This window comes from Calliphora vicina, chromosome 1 (assembly GCF_958450345.1).
Source record: "Calliphora vicina chromosome 1, idCalVici1.1, whole genome shotgun sequence".
In the NCBI taxonomy this organism is placed as follows: Eukaryota; Metazoa; Arthropoda; class Insecta; order Diptera; family Calliphoridae; genus Calliphora; species Calliphora vicina.
The window spans coordinates 62,486,297-62,503,776 of record NC_088780.1 but is presented as its reverse complement, the minus strand read 5'-3'; the positions used below and the strand labels follow the sequence as shown (position 1 = coordinate 62,503,776).

The window sequence follows — 17,480 nt, the reverse complement described above, 5'->3', positions numbered from 1 at the left end:
ATTTAAAAAATAAGCTGACAGGTGTTTCGTACTTTTTGGGGGAGAAAAGGGTAAAAACTGTATTTTGGTACTTTTTTGGCACCCTATGTATCTTTTAAACCAATAAACATGGAAACAAATTTTAAATCGTATTCTTTACTCATCAAAAAATAAAAAATATAAGTTTGGTACTTTTTGGAAATTCGAACCCGAGTTTATTTTTGGTACTTTTTCATAAAATATGTTTTTCTATAATTTGACATAGAAATACGAATATTTTATTATGAGCTCCCACCACGATGCAGAAATTTATTTGAATAAAATTTTACCACCGCAAGGGGATAAAAAAGGTACCAAAAAGGGGATAAAATCGGGAAAATACATTTTATTTGAAATTATTAAGCCAATTTTGATAATTTCTTTAACATTGGTTCCTGGATTCATACAAAAATTAACTAACAGGGTGTTATTAGGAACTCGAGTGCCAAGGATATTGGGCGAAATCCGGGTAAACAGTTTGGTACTTTTTTTAAAACATATTTTTCTTGGGCACATTAACACAGATTTTATTCTTTTGAGACATGTCTGTAGCATAAACAATTTAGGCAAAATGGAATATTTTTAAATTTCAAACTTGAGGGGTGTTCAATTAAGAAAAGGGAAATTGGTACTTTTTTAATATTTTAAATTATTTCACTTCTCGTCATTAAAGTTAGCTGATATGTATCTGAGTGAAGTTAGTATTAAAAATAGGGGATAATATTTAGGTACCAAAATCTGAGAACTGAACTATAGGTACTTTTTTATTCTTCTAATGGTACTTTTTTAATTTTCTATAACAAACATGAAATTAAGCATATATGGTCCTAAGTGAATGAGAATTCTAGGGGGAGACTTTTTGGTACTTTTTCTTTATTCGAATGGTACTTTTTGTAATTTCTTCACCAATGAACCTAGAAACATGAAATAAAGCTTACATGGGCCCGAGTGTGTGGGAATCCACAGGTGGCTGCTTTTTGGTACTTTTTCTAAATTCTAATGGTACTTTTTGAATTTTCTGTATTATTGGACCTAGAGTTTTGAAATTAAGCATATATGGTCCTAAGTGAGTGAAAATTCAAGCGGATACTTCGTGGTACTTTTTCTTTATTATAATGGTACTTTTTTTAAATTTTCTGTAACAATGGACTTAGAATCATGAAATTAAGCGTATATGTTTCTAAGTGAGTGAGAATTCTAGGAGGAGACTTTTTGGTACTTTTTCTTTATTCGAATGGTACTTTTTGTAATTTCTTCACCAATGAAGCTAAAGGCATGAAATTAAGCTTATATGGACCCGAGTGAGTGGGAAACCACAAGTGGGGGCTTTTTGGTACTTTTTATATATTCTAATGGTAGTTTTTGAATTTTCTGTAATAATGGACATAAATTAGGCGTCTATGGTCCTAAGTGAGTGAAAATTCAATTTTCTATAATAATGGACCTAGATTTTCCAAAAAACCGAAGAATTTCAAAAACCGCGGTTTCGGTTTTAAAAAATTAAAAACCGATCGGTTTCGGTTTTGTGATAATTTATTAAACATTAAGTGTTTTAGAAACAAAATTAGTTAATAATGTAGAAAATGCTATACAAATTTAAAATTCAAACTTGGTTATGGTTTAGTGAATACGAATTCAAAAGTGATAATCGGCGGTACTATTTCTTTATTCCAATGGTACTTTTTGAATATTTTATAATAATAAACCTAAAAATTTAAAATTAAGCACACATGATTCTGAATGGTAACTTTCTTTTGCATTTTCTATAATAATGGACCCAGAAATATGAAATTAGATATTTACAATTAGATTCACAAAGGGAGACTTAATAGTACTATTTCATTCTTCTAATTGGGGTGGCGAAGCGCACCGGGTCAGCTAGTAAACAATATTTCAAGTGAACCAACTTTTCAAATCGATGACTTCCGATCGGGAAATTTGCACCAAGGTTAGTTCTTTTGGATAGTAATTCAGACACAATTTTTCAACAAGATCGGTCGAGAACTGAGTTAGAGGGTGTCAAAATTTGACATTTTGCCAAGCATGTGTTTTTTCTTTTGTAACATATTACCTATTATTTATAGCAACATGTGTCCCAAATAGTTTAGTTAGCTCTTTCTTCAATCTTTCGAAAAAAAAATAAAAAAAATTTAATAATTTTTTTCCGAAATCAAAAACTTTTTTACTTTTTTTAAAAATGGGCTTTTTTTAAAATAAAGCTTAGATATTTTCCTTGAAGACCTATTTGGTCGCTTAGTAGGATGCGAGTTCGGTATCTATCAAAATAAATGTTTTGTAACTCAAAACATAAACTTTTTGACCATTTTTGCAAAATCAAAAACTTTGTTGACTTTTTTTCAAAATGGACCCTTTTTTAATTTTTTTTTTAGCTCAAACAAAAGCTTAGATATTTTCCTTGAATACCCTTTTGAATAGATAAATATTTTGTAGCTCAAGACATACAATTTCCTTTCCTTTAAGATATTTTAGGTCGCTTAGTGGGATGTGAGTGGGATATCTGTGTATAAAGTATTTTCTTTATAAACTATTGTGTATAACAGTGTTTTTCTTTAGAAAATATTGTGAATAACAGTATTTTATATAGAAAATATTGTTTATAATATTATATTATAATATATAATTAAAATATTTATTGATTTTGAATTTAAATGTTATTAATATTTTAATTGATTTAATAAAAAATATTGTTTGAATATCTAGTCAAAACCAATTATTTGTTTCTATGGTTTTATTAAAAATATTGTTTGATTTTATGTGGAATTTCATATAAATGTTTCATTGATAGTTAAAATATTTTAATAAGAAAAAAAATTTTTTTTTTTCAATAAAATATTTACAAATTTTGTTGTTTGATTTTGTGATTTTTGTGATAGGTCCCATTTCAATAAAATATTCAATTGACTTTATGAATTTTGTGATTGGATTTGAATTTTTAAATTTATAAACACCGAGTAATGTGCCAATATTTAACCCTTTCAGCCACGCTTTTTTGTGTATAAGTTTAAAATCAAAACAATTGCATTTTTACTTTAATCAAGGTTAGTTTATTATAAAAAGTAAGAAAAAAATAAATCAAACATGTGGAGTAAAGGTAAAGCTACGAATTTTTGAACACGTTATTATCATGAAAAATTGGTCGAAATCGGACAATTGCAACGACCACCGTCATATAGTAGTAACTTACTACTAGCAAGAAAAAATATGCAGAGTAGAGTGCTCCAAAAAAATAAAATTGAGAATTTTTACCGTCTCCCTCTAGAATTGTTCTATATATTATAGAAACAAGTTGTGTAAAATATTAAGATGATAGGATAACGTTAACTGGTGGCGCAACGACGCTGAAGCTTTGACGTACTTTTACAAGGGGAAAAAATAATTTTTTTCAGTTTTTGTAAAAATTTAGCCATTAGGTTTTTATTATACTTTTTAACTGGGTGTGCGATATTTACTTGTATATGAGTTTTTGTCTTCGTAGAATACCGTTGACCTATTCGCAGGTATGAAAATAAATTTTTTTAACTGCAGTTTCAAAACTCAATTTTTTAAAAATTTTGTTAAGCAAATTTCAGAATTTTTTAATCATCACATTGGAATTTATTGAGAATTTAATAGGGAATAAAAATATGAAAAAAGTATGAACATATCTACTATTTCTTTTCCGTACCTGCGATTTAAATTTTGCGATTTTCGAGAAAAACTAATTATTTGGCCATATTTTTGCAAATGATACCAATTTTCTTTCTGTTTTGAATTTTAAGTAAAACCTATTCAGAATATTCCATAGTCCATATAATTTTTAATATAGTCTGAAAGTTTTACTAAAATCGGAAAACGTTAACCCTTAAACATAACCTTGAAAAGCAACTTTAACCCTGAAAACTATCTTGCAGAACTTTTAAAAAATATGTATGGTGTATGCAAAAAACTTTCCAGATATGTATATTTACAATAAAATGCTTTACATGAACCGCCCCGGAAAACTTATTCTCACTTATTTCTTAAAAAGTCTTTATTACTGTTATTAAATCTGACAAAATCTGACACTGTGCACCGTGGCGGTTGGCATTAAAAATAACTATGATACAAATTTTTGTTTCGTATTTTTGGTAGTGTTTCAATGAAGATGATAAATTGGACAATAAATTTCGAAGACTTTGAACAACAGTCAACTTTTCGTAGACTTCACGAATGCATAGCATTTGAGCACACTTTTCAGAAGAACTTGAGTGTAAATCCTTCATCACACCTCCATTTCATGATAATATATTGCAATTTTAACAGATAGGTTAGAGATGAGCACCAGTTAGAGATGAGCGATATTTCTATACCTGTGATATAAATCCCGAAAATTATTAAACTAAAATCCCGAAAATTATGAGAAATAAACGTACATAATTATGTCTTTACATTTGAAAGTAAATTTTTTATTTAGCAATTAATTTTTATTAGACACTAACCCCCAGTAACACGAAGTCTGGTTATGTTTTAACTAATAGTTATACTGACAATGTTCATACAAAAATTATTTTAACCGACAGTACATCTATTAGTTAAGGCATAACTAGACTTCGTGTTACTGGGGGTAAAAAGCATAAAATACTTGCATGAGTGCATTATATAAGAAGAAATAACAATAAAGTACATTAGGGTGGGTAGATTTTTTTCACGAAAAATCGTATTGAAGAAACGCAATCTACGGAAAATTCTATGAAATTCTCCCCAAGAAACCATAGGTCTAAAATCAAATCCTATCTAGCGCATTTCGTCTTTTATCCAATGATATTTCAATATAATTTTTTTTTAATATTTTTTTTTATTGAATAAAAGACGAAAGGCGCAAGATAGATTGAGGAAACTTTCTTAGCATTTTCCGTAGATTGCGTTTCTGCTATACGATTTATTACTTTTTGATCCTCCATACAAATCGACCCGGCCTAATGTACAATGGTGAAAAACAGTAGCTTATTAAAAAAAAAAATAGTGTTATTTTAAATAGCTTCTTAAGAATATTATTGCATCTATGGTTTCATCAGCCATTCTGTAACGAATTTTGTTTCCGACATATGATGCTGCCGAAAAACATCTTTCACATTCCATCTTTCACGTTGGCAAACCCGTACGCAAATACTTATAACAAATTTGCAAATATTTTCCTCTTGTTCCTTCAGAAATAAAATTATATATTTCTTTTGCAAGTTGCAAATCTACATTATAATTTGGTTTCGTTATTGTTATTTGGGTTTTTTACATTTATTAATAATGGCCCATAATCATAGTCAGAAATAAAGAATACTTTTAGAGAATTAAACTCGACTTTACTTAAGCGTGGACTTTAGGTATATCATAGACAAGTTAAAATGTACTTCTGACGCTGAAGTCGACTCTAAATATAAAACTAGCTGAAGCAGTTATTAACTCGTTTAACAATAGCATCATCTGTTCTGCACCAAGTAAAAAAGTTCTGCAGAAAGTAAAAACAATTTTAATGTTCAAGATATTGGTAGAGATTTTGTAATTAATAAAATTGGTACCAAAATATTCTAATTTTGATATTAATATTTCATTTTTCCACAACAAACAACATGTTTTCTTTAGTTGTCCCGGTTACTTTTATTGTTTACTTTTTTGTTTTTATTTTTTTAATTGTGTATGTCAGCTGTTCAGCGTTGCCACTTGTCTGTATTTTGTTGTATATTGTATGAAAACATTTTCTACAATTGCGGTGGCACCCAGTTAAAGTCGGTTCAATTTAAAACATACTGTTACGTTTTAACCTTTTCAAAACTTTAGTTTATTTCCTTTAAATAAACCGGATACTTTTGATTGCAAATAAAAGCCGTTTAGTAGTTTGAAAATTGTAACAACTCTTTATTTATTTAAAATGTACAACAACAGAATTAAATAGTCACTCAATGTTTTTTTTTATACACGTTTATAAATTCTCAGAAATACAGACACAAGTTATAATGTATACGAATTCACTTGAAAAATACAGAACACACTTTAAGGCATTCAATTGATGTTTATTCAAATAGCGTCTCTGATAAACTGACTAACGACTGCAACCTCTGCCACTATTTATAACACTGCCATCTGCACTCTAGATTGCTCTTTAACTGTCAAAGTTCGAATATTCTAGATAATACGCCATCTGTGGTGTACTTTCTACAATGTTCTTTAACTGAATATTCGAATTCAAACAGCATTGCCAACTTACGATCAATGGTCAACTGAAAGCTTTTATTTAATAATGCCCACAGATATGTTACAGTTTGCTATTACAGCACTGTTATTTGAAAGCATTATGCTACTTTTAAATCAGCCCTTAAAATCGTTATATTTGAATTCAAGTACAATTTCGTAACAATACTTTAATTATGCAAAATAATTAAAAGCTGGTTTTTATTTTAAAGTTGTTTTTAAAAAGAACCGAATTTTGTGTTTGACTATGATTATGGGCCAATATCTTCTAGCCTTTTAGCAATCGAAATATTTTCATTTTGTTCGAGCTCCTCATCTGAGATAAAATCAATTTCATTTGAATAGTATTTAAATTGAGTTTTGTTAGATAACTTACAAAAAAGGTGAAGACTTGATTTTCTAGAGCCCCACTCAAGGAACATATTTTCATTTTGTTCGAGCTCCTCATCTGAGATTAAATCAATTTCATTTGAAGAGGATTTAAATTGAGTTTTGTTAGATAACTTACAAAAAAAGGTGAAGAATTGATTTTCTAGAGCCCCACTCAAGGAAAACCAAAAATACCGCTAATTAACTATATTGTAGCAGGAATTGAGCTTAAAAACTTTGCTGAACATCACTTTGCGATATTCGGGCATGTAGAATGTCAAAATTAATGAAAAAGGCATACAAAAATGACAATTTCCCCTATTTATTTATTAAAAAATGGATTTGGAAAAAGGGATTCCCCATTTGGCATCTCTAATTTCAACAAACTGTTGAATGTCGTTCTTTTTTATATTTGGCAACATTCACTGGTAACAGTTACTGCCTATTTTTAGGCGCATAATTTTATATATCTCCAACACAGTGTATAAAATAAAATGTTAACTAACAGATCAGTTAGTTCTCTTAAAATTTTGTTTTGTTTATGTTTAATTCTGCACAGAGAAAACTGATTCGTAATAGCAACTGAATTTGTTGCCAATCGAATGATTCGGTTGCACACATTGAATTTTTCGTTTGTAGCAACACATTATCAGTTGATAAAGAAGAAATTCGGTTGAAGCAACCAAACTTTTGTTACCACTTCTAAAATTTTGTAGCCACAACTGTAAAATTCGGTCACTAAGGCAGAATCATTCGTTGGTAACAAATTAGGTTGCTACTACGAATCTGTTTTGTCTGTGTGTTATTTTCCTATGTTTTTTAGCAGGCAAATAATACAATAATGTATTCTACTTAACATAATTGTTATTTTGCTTAACATAGACAAAACGTGGTCACAGTCACTGTTTAAAAGAACAGTGATTTATAAATCAGATTCACTGAGAACGACGTTCTTCAAAAATCACGGGATCGCACATCTCTAGCACCAGTAATGATTTATTCAACATCTAACCATTTCGTATCCTCTGACTAACCTCTATACACGGTGCTACGATGGAAAAGAACTTGGAAAACGACCTAGGTCTTGCAGAGTACATTACAAATTCTGTCAAAAAATTTCAGAAACTCAGATGTTATTCTTAAAAAACCGTCTTCAGTGACGCTCGTCAACTTATCGACCTGTAACGTAACTCAGTCAGTTTTTGTCCGACTTAAAATTTAACGGGTTTGGAATGAAAGCTGATTATGCTTTAAAATGACGTGCATTTTTTTGATATATGTATGTATTTGTAAGTTATAAGTATTGTTTTTGTTAAGAATATCTAAAAAAAAACAAAATTTATCAACTTTTTTAATTTTAGTCGTTTTTCATTGCTTATTTTGATATGAAAGCTTATAAAAATGTATACCAATTTATAAGGGAAATTTATTTCTTAACAAAACATTAACACACTTTTTAGAATTTTCTCCCCCAGCGCACAGTGGTTTAGAAACTTTTTTTTTGGAAATAATTCGGTATCTTGGGAACTATTGGGCTGAGGTATTTTCGAGTTGATCTACGCTTGTTCACCTTCCTAGCGCTAATGGGGGCCAGTACGTAGCCCCTCAAAGTTGGTCACCTCGGGTCTCAAAATTTTTATATAAATTTGGAATATTAATAATCCTTAAGAAGATCCAAAAATACGCTTTCAAGTGTAGATTATCTCTATTAGTTGAAGAGATATTCAGGTTTATTGATTTTTTTTTTTAAATTTTGCTCGATCTTTTTTATGGTTTTTAAGATATGGCGGGCCGAGGGTCGAAATGTATTTTTAAAATATAAGCTATATTGGCGATAAAATTCTAAATAAAATAAAAAGAACTTGCTAACAGTTATCTCTTCCCTATAAAAAGTTATACGCATCCAAATTTAGAACTTTTGAAAAGGGCCGTATTTTTTAAGTTTTTTCCCAAAAAAGCCCATATATTTTTTCTTTTGTAGAAAAAAAATTTCTTCGGGACTATATAGAATTTTTATATGATCCGGAAAGATAACTTAATGCAAAAGCGTGTAAAGAAAAATTTGGATCACTTAAGAGGACATATCACCCCCCAGACCACTCCAAACTTGGCCAATTTAAAAAAAAATTCGGTTTGAGTAAAAAATACTAAAAAGACAAAGCACCGATCCACGAAAAAACCCCATATCTGTATGACCCCATATGTTTCTTAAATACTTACTAAGTTTTTTTACTATCACACGGTAAATAACGTCACAGTAGATACTTTTCTAAAAAAAACTCTGTTTTTGGAACACATTTTTCCCGTTTTAGGAATATCGGTATTTTAAAATAAAAAATTTCAACAATTCTAATGCCATTGATTTAAATACATTTGAGTTTATATTGATTCCAAATTTTTTGTGATATCTTTAACTGTTTTTTACATTAATTCAAATTTTATATTTTTATTCTTGGAAAATCACCATATTATAATTTTTTTAGTTTTTAAGGTTAATTTTACTAAAATATCAATTTAAATAAAATATTATATTAATGGGAAAACTAAAAAACTATAGAACCAATTTTGATAAAATTGTAAACACTGGTTCTTTCGGATAAACAGTTTGGTACATTTTTAAAACATGATTTTTTATTAAAAAATGTCTGCAGATTTGAGTTGTAAACGAAGCGTTCAGAAACGTAAGCAATTTGTATGAGGAATACTGGGAAAAGGGTTTGAAACTCGAATATTTTCCATAAAACAAAATTAAAATAAAATGACATAACAAATTGTAAACTGTTGACCATAGACAACAACTGGATAGGTAACTGAGAGTCAAAAACCTAAGTCTGTTTTCATAAACCTAATTCATGAGAATGTATTGCATGTATTTTGTTTTTGTATCACCCGTATGTGTGAAAATAGAGTAATTTTTTCCTCCCTCTTCCGTTCTATGCGTTTATTCTATGCTGTGAACAATCGGATTCTAACTTTTTGTGTGTAAATTCTCATTTGGAATATTTTTATTTTTGGTTATGAATACGTATTTTATTCATAATCAATTGGTTCATCGTGGTTTTGATTATTACCATCACTTTTACTATTCATAACTGATAAATAAAAAGTTTTTTATTCAATATAATTTAGTTTATCAATTATTTGGGATCTTATTTCATTATTATATACTCATTTTAGTTCCTTTAGCAACATAAACTATTTATATTGGGGATTTTAGAAATTAGCAAATAAAGGTCATCAAAATACATGGAAATAAAGTAACCAAAATCCTATAAAATCTAACAACTATGTTCATATTTATAAAATTAAATGTTTACTTTTCTCATTTGAGCCCTATTCACTACAATTAATGTACCCTTATTCTATTTTTCGTCGTCGACATCGTCGTCAATATTGAGTCAAAAAATGGTATATGTTTCGCCGATATCGATAACAATTGGAAACTTTTGACAGCGATTTGTACTTTAACCCGACTTATGAAAGTATAAATTTGTTATCGATATCGACGAAATATATACTATTTTTTCACTTAATATTAACGACGATGTCGACGGCGCCAAATAGAATAAGGGTGAATATTGTGGTGGTGATTATAATTACCATTGGCGAAAAACGTATATCTTTTAGTGTGGTTTATGAACAAGCGTTTACATACATTTTTGTCATCAAAAGCAGAATCAACTTATGTACGTTATTGCAATGATAACGGTTTATTTGAACAGATCATGAGATAGTAAGTAGCCTTTGGAGCTGTTTCACTTATTTTTTGATGAAGAAATTATGGAACTTATACTGATGAATACGAATGAGTAAGCAAAACAAAATAACGGTTTGGACAGTATGTGCACAGTTCAATAGTTGTGACGTTTCATTGAATTTTTGATATTTAAAACTATTGGAGTTAGTAGCTAAATCTAGGTGTTCCAATAGTGCCAAAAGCCTGGACAATTTTTGAATTTCGGTGGATGCCTTTGCCAAAATAAGACCAATTAGGAGTTTTTTAAAGCTCCCGTGATCCTGAGTTTTCTGGAAATTGTGAAGCTTCAAAAATTATATTTTGCGTATTTTGACAATGTAATATCCAACTACTTGCTGGCCTCTTTTCCTAATGCTGTATACTCAGCTGTTGGAATTATATGTAAGTTGCACAGTCCTTTGTGCAGAATTGCAAAAATTAGAGGGAAATCGCAACTTCTTGTTTGCGAGATGTGCAGCAAATAAAAACAGAGGAACCAAGAAAAATCAAACAAACGTGATACAATACGGCATTCACACTCCATTTATGTGTAAGAAGTTTGAAATATTTTGTATACATATTCCGCCGATGGTGTTTTTCTAAAAAACTGGAATAACCACTGACTTCAAAGTTTGGAATTTTCTTAATTTGCATAAAAATAGGTCCAATATAAAATTTTAGGAAAATAAGTAAATATTGACTGTACATTAGAGTGGCTCAATTTGTATGTATTAAAAAAATTCACCAAACGGTTGTCAAAATCCTACTCTACGATGAATTCTCAGAAGGTTTGCCCAAATATGCTGAAATTTTATTGAGTCTTCTAAGAAAGTTCGAAAGGAAAGAAAGGCAGAAAATACGAATCTTTTCAAATGGAGAATATAGATTCTACATATATACAAATCTTTTAAATCGAGAACAAAAATTTGGCATCATTTTTTATTTTTCATATACTCGAGACATCCCAATTTGAGGCCCCACCTTAGAGTTGAAAGTCCAAATTCAAAACATAAACTCAGCAACACCTCCTCTATAGTCGTGGGAAATTTTATTAAAATGGGATTATGGGCTTAGAAGTTACAGACTAATTTGCAACTTTTTTTCATATCTCTCATTTTGACCCAAAAGCTCGGTTTTAGGTTCTCGCACAACCACGATATGAGATTCTTCAACCATCCTCGAGTTCATATTTTCTGCCTTTCTTTCCGAGCAAGCCCAAACATTATCACTTTTGTAAAGTTTCTTAGAAGACTTAATAATATTTTAGCATATTTAAAAAATACGAAATGAAAAATTTCTCGTTAAAAACGGGAAACTCGATTTTGATTTTAAACCCAAACCATGGGTAAACCTTCTTAGAATTCGTCGTAGATTACGATTTTGACAACAGCTTGGTCGAGAAAAAAATTGGCCCTCTCTACGTACATACATTAAAGTGTATATTAAATAGCTTTATTTTTTTCTTATTTATATATTACATAATATTTATCATATTTTATTTATAAATTGAATTGTATCAATTTGTTAATAAATCAATAATTTGTTTTATAAATTATGTATATTGCTGTCTATTTTTCGGTTTGCACTGAACTTTTAAAGCATATTTTAGAGCATTCTTCCGGATTCACTGTTATATAAACAATATGAAGTTTGTCGCCGAGACTTCGAATCTTTTAGAATCCATGCGAAAGCAAAATGGATTTGAATAAGAATATTTTTTTTTGTAAATACATTGAGCCCGAATCAAAAATTAAGTGTTATATAAAGAGTTCTTCTATTATTAATTGGAAAACAAGTCAGATTCTAGATTATTTCGCCGAACATTCATATCCACCATAACAATAGCAAAACAGCTTCGAGTATAAATAATTTTCATTGGTAGCATGTTATTCACTTGGTGAGTAATTTGTGCGGCTCGGGAAACTAAACTGCTTATTTCATCGTATGCCAAATGTATACAAGGTAACATATAATCCAAATACGATCTTTTCTCCTCCAGGCAAGCTTGCATTCTGTCGATTGCGTCCACAATAGTATGTAAAGCCTCGGTGATCAAGGAACTAGCTGATTTACATAATGATCGCATTGGCTTCATGGTGATTTTACAGCAATTGTGTAGTTCCTTGGTGCTGTTGGTTATGAACTCGTCAATGGCTTTACAACCCTCTTGGTACAATTTGGTATCATTGACGGTGCGTAATTTGTGTTTAATATGCGCGGTCCACCAATCATATTCTTCGGTGTTGTTTATTAGAGTCTGATTAAGTTGTGTAACTGCCCAATTGAAGTGTTCATCAACACTTATGGCTAAATTCTGAAATTCAATCCTCACCGCATCCAACTGACGTTCAATGTTATAAAACATATCGTTGAGCAGATCATCGCCCTCGTTTAATATTTTATTGCTAAAAATATTCAATGCATCCACAGTGCGATTCGACAGTTTGGCTAAAAAAATTTCGGTATCTCGTGCTATTTTTGGTACATTTTTTGCTACAATATCTACAATATTTTCGAATAATGCCTCAAATTCATTGAATGTTCTTCGTAGTGTCTCTGCCAATGTATACTTTCGATTATCAGACTCTTCCATGAAATTATTTACGTCCTGCAACTCCATTTGATCGCTTTTATCATTTCGTAAATTCAATAGAGAATGTTTGGGTATTGTGTTAGATATAAATATATCTCTGCCGTCGTCCTCCTTTAGGACCACAACAATTGGTAAGAGAACTAATAGCAAAACATATAAGTAAAACGAATACAGATTTCCGTTTATCATGACCAATTAAATTTATACGAACTGTTTGCGAAAAATTATGAAAAATGACTGATTAGTTGAACGACTTGTAATGTTATTGATTCCTATGAATCTGTTATCAACTACAATAAATATACAATAAGTATGTATGTATTTACTATATATGTATATTAAATATTAATATAATAAGCCAATATTTAACCCATTATTGATTAAAATAATGCAAAGTTGCTGTATGTGACGTATATGCTTCCATGCTACTTTGAAATTTACTCGATCAGAAAATTGTCTTTACATTATGGTAAAAACATATTAATTACACTATGCACGAAATTGATACTTTTTTTCTGTCAAGCGGGGCACCCGGCGGGTTAAACTAATTCGAGTACGCTGAATCCAGTGGTGCTAACCGTTTTTCTAGGTTAGCTCTTGTCTTCGAGATATACCGTTATTTCGAAAATGGAGGAGGTTGCACAATATATATTCGCGTAACTCAAAAACGGTTTAGCTTATTGAAGAAACTAAAAAAAATCCGAAATTCCGCAAAACTTTTACTTAATCTGCGCAGTCGTTATAATATTTTTTGGCAAAAAAAAAATAATAATTTATGAAAATTTCGAATTTTTTGTTTTTTAAAATGGCATACAAATTTGGAAAATGTTACCAAAAAAAATGTATATTTCTAAAAAGACTGAGCAGATTAAGCTTTACTTAAAGGAAATTTTATTGCTTATTCAATAAGCTAAACCGTTTTTGAGTTACGTTAATATATATTGTGCAACCTCCTCCATTTTCGAAATAACGGTATATATATATCCGTAAAAATTTCTAGATTGGATTATACATTGTTGGAAAGATATCAGAAATATCTATATTGTCTATGTACATAACTTAGTATTCGAGATATTAACAAAAATATATGAGTAGGTGAAATGCAAAACTCACTCATTACACATAATCCGAATTTTGGAAAGACACGAAAAACATGTTTTAAATTCTTAGATGTTACTCCATTCTTGACTAAAACTCCACAGTTGAAAAAATTAAATAAACTGAAACATAAAGAAGGACTTGCAGAATCAATAGTTATCTCAATTTTTTTTTAATTTATGTAACGAACGAGTTTTGCATCTCACCTACTCATATGCAAATCTAAAGTCACGCCCATATGAAAGTAGGCATCACCGATTAATAATTTATATTTTTTGTTCTCACAACTATAGACTTTAGTAGAATTAAAATTTTGAATTCAACATGAACATAATTTATACATAATCCGGAAAGAGAACTTAATTAAGTCGCCGTAGCCCCACCCCAGCTCTATCCAAACTTGTCCAATTTTAATTTATGTAACGAACGAGTTTTGCATCTCACCTACTCATATGCAAATCTAAAGTCACGCCCATATGAAAGTAGGCGTCACCGATTAATAATTTATATTTTTTGTTCTCACAACTATAGACTTTAGTAGAATTAAAATTTTGAATTCAACATGAAAAATTTCGGTAGCACCGAAAAACCGACCATTTATGTCCATTTGGATGTTTTTCTCAACACAGACAATTCTGAACGAACTGGAAGCTTTAAACTTAATTTTAGTTTAAAAAATCAAAATAATCTTAGATTTTGATATAATTTAAGGGGTGATAAATAAAAATTGTTGACGTTTTTCACAAAAAAGTTCCTTTATTTTTTCTTCTAAACAAATTTTCTTTTGGACTATATACCTATAATTTATACATAATCCGGAAAGAGAACTTAATTAAGTCGCCGTAGCCCCACCCCAGCTCTATCCAAACTTGTCCAATTTTGAAAAAAAAAATTCTAAAAAAGCAAATCACCGATTCTCGAGAAAGCTACATATTTGTATACTCCTATATGTAACTTAGATAAAAAGATTTTTTACTATCACAGTGGACACATTTCCCGCGTTTTAGGAATTTCGGTATTTAAAAATAAAATAATAAATGACCATTTATTTAAGATAGATTCGGATATATAATATTTGAGTGTTACAAATATAAATATTTAAATTATTCTGTAATATTCTAAGAATATCACTAAAAATTCATTTTAGACAATTGGCTAATTGGAATACATGTTCTACCCTACCAAGGTCGTCAAAACAACAATCTTTATTGTCAAGTTCTATTGTAAATAAATTTAAAATTGTGTACAAAAATAACAATATTGCACTTATTTATATATGAGGCTATCAGTGTAAAAGTGGTGTAACCCGAATCTACATACATATGTATTTAGTGGTATATTCAACTTACACCACTTTTGATACATGACTTTGTTATATTATGCTCTGTTTGTATTTCAAAAGTTCCATCTGCTTTTGAATACCAAAAGATAGCTACCCCTCTTTTGTATTGATAGTTGATAATGTAAGGACTGTTTGTAACACCAGAACAGCAACCATTCTATGTCCAATTTGTACTATGTACACATTTTTAATATTCTATGATCGCACTAAAGTCTTACGTTAAGTCAATATAGCGATTACATTCCATCAACGGTCGACTAAAGCAGCCTTTAGGCCTTTACTTTTATAAGTGGTATAATATTCGAATCTGACATGAACGTAACATTCATAGTAGTTGAATGCGATCATTTTTTTAGATATTGAATCTGATTTGCTTTTTTTTGTTTTAAATTTTTTAGACTCCAAAGCATACATATTATATTCATTCGAAATATTTATTTTAACCGAATAAAAGAAAAAGCTAAGAATTTGGATACCCTAATATATATGTACGTACATATTAATAAATATTCTCATCAATATAATACATACTTATATGAATGCAATGCGATAGAGACACAATCGAATAGGGATTATCAAATAAACTGACCTTTAGAACAACTATTATCAGTGTTTGGTCAAATTGTAGCTAAACACTGGTTTCTTTTACATATTTATATGGGAATGTGTAGAGTTATTGTAAAAAATTACTCATGCAATTAAATAAATAAGTAAAATGTTAATGAGAAAACCGTTGTGATCTTAACCGATAATCTTTTGGTTTTGCATTCACAAACAATACTGAACTCAATAGCCTCGGTGTAGATCCAATATTTTAAAATAGAAATTATACAGATTAAATATAAAATATAATAATACTAAACCAATGAAATAATATAGTATCACTTGAACGACCTTTGGATGGCGTATAACGAGTATTTTCAACGCAATTGTAGAACATATAAAATAAATGTGAATTTTTTCACATTTAAGTCGTTTTTGACACTCATAATATTGTGATAGAGAAAACAGATTCGTAGTGGCTACCGAATTTGTTGCCAATCGAATATCGTCGATTCCACGTACTATCACCTAATTCGATTGTAATTACTGGTATTAGGGTATTCAATCGATTAACCATTAATCGCTTAACCGATTAATTTTAACTGTTCGAATAATTCAAAATTGCCGATTTTCATATAACAAATAAACCGTTTAATTTGTGTCGATTAACCGAATTTTTTTTTTTTTGCCATTTAAAAATTTGTTGTATTTTTTTTTTCGTTTTAATTCAAATACAAAAGGCAAAGTAGAATTACATATTTAATTGAACATCCATGAAACATGTTTAGTGACTATAACAACTGACATGATAATAAACGAAACTGGAAACATTACTGAAACGGGTCTTTTGTAAGAACTTATCGCAATTATTCAAAATCTAAAAAAACCATAAAGGTCTACTCCAATGGTATAATGGAAGATTTTATATGCTTAGAGAAAATTAAAAAAAGATCTGATATATTGGATATTCTTTATCATGCTTTATTTTCGATTTCTCCAACATATACAATCAGCGAGAGAGTTTTTTCCAAGTCAGGTTTTATTAAAACTATGAAAAATTATTTATTTTTTGGTTGAATTGTTATGTAATGTTTAGTTTTTATATTTTTGTTCTTTTTATTAATAAAATACTTAAATAAGTACACAAAATTCGTGGTTTTATTTTCAGTTTAAAATTAAAATAGAATTATTCGGTTAATCGAATAATATACAATTAACAGATTATTAACCGATTAAATCTAAACCCCGATTAATTATTTGCTCGATTAACCGATTTAACCTGAAAGCCGATTAATTGAATACCCTAGTACATATATAGTAACCATATAAATAAACTGTTTAACTATAATAATCCGGTGAGTGGTATTTAGGGTTTTTAATTTCCCGACCTTTTTTGATTCCCGGGAATCGGAACATTTTTTTACATTCCCGGGTACCCGGCTATTCCCGAAATATATGTAAGCCTTTTTTAATCGATTTGAATTGAAGAAAAATTTAATCATTCAATATATTTTTGAAGCTATGTATTTTGTTATGGATTTGAAGAAATTTATAATGAT

The 17,480-nt window shown here is 29.5% G+C and overlaps 1 protein-coding gene across 1 annotated transcript; it reads right to left on the bottom strand.

Moving 5' to 3' along the window:
- Window positions 1–11,781: 11,781 nt before the first annotated feature.
- Window positions 11,782–13,152, bottom strand: LOC135949203 (uncharacterized). The gene has a single exon (XM_065498686.1). It carries the CDS (start codon window positions 13,125–13,127, stop codon window positions 12,126–12,128), a length of 1,002 nt encoding a protein of 333 aa, XP_065354758.1. The 5' UTR covers window positions 13,128–13,152; the 3' UTR covers window positions 11,782–12,125.
- Window positions 13,153–17,480: the final 4,328 nt, after the last annotated feature.